The following is an 8,779-nucleotide window of genomic DNA, read 5'->3' as shown; positions in this document are numbered from 1 at the left end:
TAACCCTTGTATTCATCTGCATAACCTACAAATTGGCAAATAGAGGCTTTGTCCTGGAACTTAGTCCTCATGGATTTGTCAATATGTACATAACATGTGCATCCAAAAACTCGTAACTCATTATAATCGGGATGTGCCCCAAAGAGAACATAATAGGGAGATTGATTTTCAAGAATGGGCATAGGAAGGCGATTTATCACATGAGTGGCAGTGTGAAAAGCTTCAGTCCAAAGACTAATGGGTAAGTTACTCCCATGTATCATACTCATTGCGCTTTCCACAATATGTCTGTGTTTACGTTCAGCAATTCCATTTTGTTGTGGAGTGTACGGGCAAGAAACTCTACGATGCATCCCATTATTTTGGAGAAAATCAAAAAATTCTTTGGAGGAATACTCACCACCTCCATCACATTGGAGAATTTGAATATTTTGAGAGAATTGATTTTTAACATAGGCATGAAAGTGACGAAAAATGAGAAAAACCTCTGATTTGTGTTTCATGAAAAATATCCAGGTAAAACGAGAGAAACTGTTAATGAAGGATACATAATATTTACTTCCAGAAGAAGAAGAATTGGGGGATGTGCCCCAAACATCTGAACATATTATTTCAAAGGGCATGGAGGCTCTTTTATTTATTTGATGAAAAGGAAGTACATGACTTTTGCAAACCTGACAACTAGGACATATTTTATCCTTCACTGAAGGTGAAACAGACTCTGAAAGAAAACCATTTGACACTAACTTTTCAATAAAGACTTGACTACAATGACCAAGACGAGAATGCCAGAGATCTGACTTATTGCATTTGGATGTACTTAGGATGCTTTTAGAGACGAGATCAGACTTGAGCTTCATGATACTGGAGGCTGGATCTTCATTAAAGACATACATGTCTCCACGTCGCTCTCCTTTAGCGAACATCTCCTTCGTTTGAAGATCCTTGACAAAGACAGAAGTAGGAGTAAATTCTACAGATGAATTGGTAGAATCAACAAGTTTAGAGACAGAGACAATATTTTTCTTTATATTTGGTACATGAACAACATCAGATAAAGGGATAGATGACTCAGACAAAGGAATGAGGACGTTGCCTATGTTTGAAATAGGGTGGTGAGTCCCATCTCCAGTTACAATGTTAGATTTTCCAAAATATGGAGTCAAAGTAGAGAACTTACCTGCATTGCCAGTCACATGGGTTGCTGCCCCAGAGTCAACATACCATATTCCATCATCATTTTGCTTCAGATTCAAGTTGGCCATTGCAGATAGTAGAAGATCCTTAGCATCATCACTGACCCGAAATGTACCTGCAGTTCCTGATGTACCAACATTTCTAGTGTTTTGCATTCTATTCCGATTTTGTGGGTTGAACCAGCAGTTAGCTTTGATGTGACCTCGTTTGTTACATTGGTAGCATGTGGGAACATTCCTTGAAAAACTAGCAGTGGAATTTGGTGGTGTAGGTAGTAACCCACGTCCACCCTGGATTGGATTTCCCTTGCCTCTGCCCCGTCCTCCTCGTGCACGATCAACTATCACCCCTGTGGCAAGAACCGCATGCGTAGATGATTGTCCCGTTGAAGCTTCAGACATGCTTTTCAGTGTCATCTCATACTGAAAGAGTTTGGCGCGTAATTCCTCAAAACTGAGCAACGTAGGCAAGCACAATAAGGATGTAACAAGAACATGATATTCTGAACCCAGTGCATTTAGTGTCTGTTGCACCTTTTCTTTATCTGATACTGGATACCCAGCCATAGCTAATTGATCTGTGATGCTTTTGACTTGATTCAAGAATTCAATAATGCTCATTGTACCCTTTTTTAACATTTGAAATTCGCGTTTAAGAAACAATACTTTAGCCTCTGATATCTGAGAGTAGGTCTAAGCTAAAGCCTCCCACAAAACTTTAGATGTGCAATCATCAGGAATGAAAATCAGGACTTCTTGTGACAATGTGGAAGTGATGTACGCGACGAGGGCCTGATCGCGCTTCATCCAAGCAACAAATGCAGGGTTGCGAATAATCTTCGGCAATCCTCCATCATCTTTGTCTTCAGTTGTGAAAAATTCTAGAGGCATTGGAGTGGATCCATCCAAGTGGCCTGAAAGATCTTGGCTCCGAATAAAAGGAGCGATCTGCCTTTTCCAAGTCAGATAGTTGTTGGTGGTTAGCTTTTCTGAAACTAATTGCCCCAGGAAACTGGAAGAGAGACCCGAATTGACGGAAGAGTCCATTTGAAGATTTGTTGACAGGAATGGAAACGAAAAACACTAGTGGCTGAAGTTGGCCTGTTTTATCATAAACTGACAGTTATGACAGAATATGTTGGGACAGGCGTGGCAGCAGTAACGACAATCAGATCTTGGCAAGTGAGAGTGAAATCAGATCACTAACGTGACATATAGAAGCAAAGAAAATTTTTGGGCAAGAAACAGAAATGAAAGAATGTTTTAGAATAGGCGTGACGACAAAATCCAGATTAACACTAATGTGAATCTGGTTTCTTTCGTAGGAGAGTGGAACCAGATTCACTCAGGAAGGGACTTGGGTTTATGAAACTAAAGGTGAACCCGACTTTTGCAGGAAAGGGAATCTAGCAATTCCAAAACAGCTGTGACAGAATTCCAAAACAGCTGAAGATAAAAAGTAAGAAGAATCCAGCAAAAAATGGGGATAGGAAGAAAATAAAAGACAACAAAGATATTTTCAAAAGAATATCAAGAATTGCAAAGCAGCTGAAGATAGAGAATAAGAAGAATACCAGAAAATGGGGACAGGATGGAAGTAAAAACAGCAAAGAGACCTGTTGGCAGCAAGGAGAAGTAGACTTTTACATCGACTGGGCAAGCCTGTCACGCAGCAGAAGTTTCGTGGCTCGTTGACGGTAAGAACTTGATCTTCACGTCGACTGAGCAGAACCCTTCACGCCCAGAGGAAAAATCTGTCACGCAGCAGAAGTTTCGTGGCTCGTTGACGGTAAGGAGAACTCGATCTTCACGTCGACTGAGCAGAACCCTTCACGCCCAGAGGATCCTCTGCTCTGATACCATGTAAATTTTACCTATGAACAGACGTGTTCTGTTCAGATCGAGAGAGAGAGAGAGGGAGAGAGAGAGAGAGAGAGAGAGAGAGAGAGAGAGAGAGAGAGAGAGAGAGAGAGAGAGAGAGAGAGAGAGAGAGAGAGAGAGAAGCTTCTACAATCGACAGCCTCAATTAACTTGTTAGCTGCAGCAATACATCATTAGGTTTAATAGGGTTACAATCATTTTACAATGACGAACGTGCCCTTCATTAGTTGCACATGTTACATTTAAAATACAAAACAGAACTCGTGAATAGATATGGATCCTTTATCGGATCCATATCCATTCTATATTCTAATAGTTAGAAGGATGGAGAAATGGGAAAATATATTAGTTAAAAGAGGTTGGGGTAGGCCTAGGAAGACATGGATGGAGGTGATAGGAAAGGATATGAATGCTTTGAACCTCACCAAGGACATGGCATTGGATAGAAATGATTGGAGGAGAAGGATTCATGTGGAAGACCCATAATGATTTTCTTTTTTGGTTGATATCGCCGACCCCAATTATTTTGGGATGAAGGCGTAGTTGTTGTTGTATGCACAATAAGAACACTTGTGCATAAAAGCACAAAATCATAAACTCTCACAAATGCACCAAAGGCATAAAAATAAATATTTGAACTTTATTAGGAGCTTGGGCTTTGACTCAAAGCCATGAGAATACAAGAGGGGAGAGGCCCCTATTTATAACCAAACAAGGAGCCACATAGGGGACTCCCAAGAGAGTCGTCCCAACAGTCATATATGTGACCGTTGGAGGCTCCACAATGACTCTTTGGGGAGCCTCCATATGTGGCACAAAATACAAAAAATAAAAAAGAAAGAATGAAAAAGAAAAAGAAGAAAAATAAAAGAATTAAAAAAGTTACAATCATATTCCAAAATGGAATATGCGTAAAATAAGTATTTATAGAATTACCCTTTTCGGGTGAACAATGAGACAAAAAAGAAATATATATGTATATGTATATGTATCTCTCTCTCTATATATATATGAGTATATATATATATACGAGATTACAAGGTTGATATACATAATTTAATAGGTTCAACCTTCAAAATAAGGGAAAAACCCTACAAGCAGAGGCTAAGAGGGATGGAGAAGTAAAGGAGTTTTTATTGGCAGCCTTGGCATGCTTGAACATGAAACAAAATGATAAAGGTATTTGGTATGTTGACTCCGGAGCTGCGACCCACGTTTCGGGTGATGCGGGTAAGCTCTTGAATCTTACTCCTTATGTTGGAAAAAATAGCATAGTCACAGGAGATGGTTCTCATCACTCCATCTCACATATTAGAAATGCCATTATACCTATGTCCAAATCGTCTCTTAATCTTTCAAATGTTATTCATGCTCCTAATATTCAAAAGAATATTGTTTCTGTCTCAAAACTTGTTGATGATGTTAATGCCTCAGTTGAATTTACTCCCTCTTCTGTTTATGTCAAGGATCTTTGCACGAGGGAGACATTCGCTGAGGGAAAGAGATGTGGTAACATGTACATCTTCCAAGAAGATCCCTCATTCTCACTTTATTCTGCCTGTTCATCCTTGAAGCCTCATCAGCATCCATCTTTTGTTTCTTTCGATTATGTGTTTGCCATTTCTGAATGTAATAAGCCAACTCTTTGGCATAGTCGTTTGGGTAATTGTGGTCGTCATTTTATTGAAAAACTTGTCTTGAATAATTTCATTCCCAGGTCCAGTCTGAGTCCAAAAGTCAGTGATACAAAGTGTCCTAATTGTCACTTATGTAAGAGTCGTGTTTTGCCTTTCAATTCAATCAATAAGAGAGCTTCAATGCCCTTTGAGGTCATATGTTCTGATGTCAGGGGTCCTGCCTCAATTGCTTCTGTTTCTGATAGTAAATATTACCGTATTTTCATTGATAGCTATTCACGCTATACTTGGATATTTTTTATGAAACACAAATCAGAAGTTTTTGGATTGTTCCAAAAATTTCACTCATTTGTCAGAAATCATTTCTCTACAATCATTCTAAATTTCTAATGTGATGAAGGAGGTGAATTCTCTTCTAACGATTTTGTTAGTTTCCTTCAGCATAATGGGATAAAGAGAAGAGTGTCTTGCCCACATACACCTCAACAAAATGGGATTGCTGAGAGGAAGCATCGACATATTGTTGAGAGTGCAATGAGCATGATGCATGAAAGTAATTTCCCTATCACCCTATGAACATAAGCTTTTCACTCCACAGTCTATGTGATAAATCGGCTGCCCATGACCATTTTAGAAAACAAGTCACCATTTTTCTTCTTATTTGGCGTTCATCCCGACTATCATGAATTACGTGCATTTGGATTAGTTTGCTATGTTCACATCAATGGTTCATTAAGACATATGTTTCAGGACAAAACCTTAAAGTGCAGGTTCTTGGGATATGCTGAAGACTACAAGGGATATAGGTGCTATGATCCATTAAGCAAACATGTCAAAATATCAAGAAATGTCGTGTTTGACGAGATGAATTTTGACAATCAACCTGCTAATCCAAACCTTCATGTTGCTACTCCAAGTCCCAGTGTTGAGGTGTACTATCCATGGTTAAATTCAGAATTCTTCTCCAATACTAGGGATGATTGTTCTACAGGTTGCAGTTTGGGAATCAACAGATGACTCTCAACCAGAAGAGGTTACTACACAAAACTTGGAGCCAGTAAGGTATAAGGGTATTGTCTACACCCGGGGTTTAGTCGGTCTCTTCTTGACCATTCTCTTTTCATATTTAAATGCAAAGATATAATTACCCTGTTATTGATATATGTTGATGACATTATCATTACAGGTAACTCTAATGAACATATTGAACAGGTTAAAGAACTTTTGAATCATAAATTCAAGATGAAGGATCTTGGTAAACTGCGATACTTTCTTGGAGTAGAAGTTGACAGGACTCCTTAAGGCATGACGCTTACTCAGCATAAGTATACCATTGATGTTCTTAGCAAGGCAGGTATGACAAATTGTAAGCCCCTCAGCACACCCAATGTACTTCATCAGAAACTCAGTTGCTAAGATGGAGATTTGTACGAGGATCCTACAGGATATCGCAGGATAGTAGGAATGCTTCAATATCTTACCTTCACTCGGCCTGACATTGTCTATTCTGTCAATCAGGTATCTCAGTTCATGCATGAACCACATATTGGGCATATGAAAACCTTTAAATGCATTCTTCAATATTTGAAGGGTACTATTGGAGATGGTATTCTGTACAGAAAGAGTATGCCTGGTCATCACATGCATGAACTCCTTACTTACACAGATGAAGATTGGGCAGGAGATCCAGATGAACGTAGGTCTGTCTTAGGATACTGCATTTTCATTGGGCTAAATCTTGTCTCCTGGAGCAATAGAAAACAAAAAGCCATAGCCAGGTCGAGCACAGAAGATGAATATAGATCAATGTCAGCTACTACAGCCGAAGTAACATGGATCAGACACCTGTTGACAGAAGAGAATCGATTTCTAAAAGTATTCTCTTGTGTGACAATCAAAGTGCTATCAACATGTCATTCAATACTATCTACCACAGTCGTGCCAAACATATTGAAATTGATCAACATTTTGTAAGACAAAAGGTTGAAGAGAAGGAAATTGAACCAGAATACGTGCGGACTGCTGATCAAGTTGTTGACTTGTTTACAAAAGGACTTATCAAGGACAGATTTTGGATGTTCATGGTCCAAAACCATGTACAACTGGAGGGGGGGTGAAAAGATACTGTCATTTAGTATAAGGTCTGGAACTCAGAATCTAGACCCAATTCCTTTCATTTTAAACACATGCTCATTAATGTTTCATTAATGGCATGCTGTAATTTTATCATAACATGTAATGGGCATACCCTAGCTATTGTATTTGTGTGTATTTAATCAGAGAAGCAAAAATGAATACCCTGATTAGGGATTTTTGCTACAGCCACATTCTCTCTCCCCATGTTGTGCTGTTGCTTGTAGATGAAGAAAGGAACCCATGATTTCTATCAAGGCGGGTCGACCCGTTTATTAAACGGGTTAGTTTAAGCCCAACCTGAACCCGCCTAAAAGGCGGGTTGGCGGGTCGGGTTGGGAGGTCGTGTCAGGTTTTGCCACCCCTAATCTCAATATTTGTCATATTTTATGACAAAATCTTTGCAGTTTGTAGTTCTACTTTTAAAGGCAGTGACATTTTTTATTGATAAAAATATAATTTACAATCAAGCTCCTTTACCACCGGAGAAAATTATTAACACTATCACAGTTCACTATACATGGAGTTCACAAAACTATACTAGTCATCAATAACTTCACTTTTCATATTCTTTATATATTTTATATTTTTCACTCCATTGTTCTCTAAAATGCCAAAATTACTTCTGTAATATCACATAAGGGCATTTTGTGAAGCACATTCTTGTACCATTTCTATATTGAGGGATCTAACATTTCTCCATCAATGCAAGATTTCATTTTCTTGTTATTCAATTGCAATGAACATCTAGTCAGTCTTTTCCCTCAAGACATGTTTTATTTAGAACACAAGATCTTGTTGGCTTACTATGCCTGACTCAACATTGAGTAGTAATTTTAGCTAGTGTGTAAATTGCCTACCCCATCAAGGTGCAAGATTGAATTGAAATATATTCATTTCAGTGATCATATTGGATAATAGAAAGACACATCATCATGTTCTCCAGCCTAGTTGCAATCATAAGTCATCAAGAAAATCAGCTTCAAAAAGATGGTGCAAGCACACAAACCACAAGATATAAAAATAAAGGCAACTACTACATGTACATGAAGAAATGGTGCTACCTTGTTATCAAAGGCAAATGTGGTGAGCTCTCCTTCCACCACTGCAAAACATTTAATTTGAGAGTTCTCCCTTCTCTGTAACCTTCCTGCACATCCAACTCCTTGCATCCATCGGACAATCACCCCATCATAACTGCTAGATAGAATAATATTCTGGCTGCCTTCAGAGGTGACTGCCAAACCAGTGACGCTCTTCATGTGCCCAGAAAATGATACTGGCATCTTTTCTAGGTCATTGGCTGAATATATACTAATAGTGCCACCAAGGGAAACAGTGACAAGATGATTATTCTGCCACAGGCAACCAACTAGCATTCCATCCAGTCCAGAATCAGATGAAGTAAGTGTCTTCTTCACCTTACCGTTTCCATTTTCATCAATCTCCCACACTTTTGCAGTTTTATCTGCAGACACTGTTAGCACCTGAAACAGCAGGATAAGCTTTCGCAGTAAGATATGAGAGTTGGCTACTAGAGAAATAAATATATAAAACAAAGAATGAATAGGTATCTTTCTGTTGAGTCACACCAAAAGAAAAAATCATAATCAGCAAGTGCATTCTCTTTGAAGACCTAAAAATAAGAAAAAACAATGTATCAAATATTGCATTAACACTTTCCTTTAATCCACCTGTAAATTTGCAACAGGCAATTCAGTCAAAACCAGAAATCCAGCAGTAGCCGATGTGATTCGAAGCTAACAAGGAAAATGAAGGGCTTTTCACCATCTCTATTTCTCATAGTGACATAATCACTTCAACAGATTAAGTTTGCAAACTAAAGGCTATTAAGATACAGCATACAATGCAAACTACTTGTCTTAGATGTTCAAATGATATAACCCAAATATTGTTAAGATATATATATAT

At 38.5% G+C, this 8,779-nt stretch overlaps 1 protein-coding gene across 1 annotated transcript in view; it reads right to left on the bottom strand.

The window, feature by feature from the left end:
* Window positions 1–7,752: 7,752 nt before the first annotated feature.
* Window positions 7,753–8,779, bottom strand: part of LOC149829710 (actin-interacting protein 1-2-like) — a 35,464-nt gene continuing 34,437 nt past the window's right edge. The window contains exons 4-5 of the mRNA XM_090015272.1: window positions 7,912–8,334; window positions 7,753–7,794 (exon numbers count right to left, since the gene is read on the bottom strand). Of these exons, the coding sequence (XP_089871398.1) occupies window positions 7,753–7,794; window positions 7,912–8,334 (465 nt within the window). The remainder of the gene's footprint in view (window positions 7,795–7,911; window positions 8,335–8,779) is intronic.

Source organism: Nuphar pumila, chromosome 8, assembly GCF_984573655.1.
Source record: "Nuphar pumila chromosome 8, dmNupPumi1.hap1.1, whole genome shotgun sequence".
Lineage (NCBI taxonomy): Eukaryota > Viridiplantae > Streptophyta > Magnoliopsida > Nymphaeales > Nymphaeaceae > Nuphar > Nuphar pumila.
This window is presented reverse-complemented; position numbering and strand designations above follow the sequence as displayed.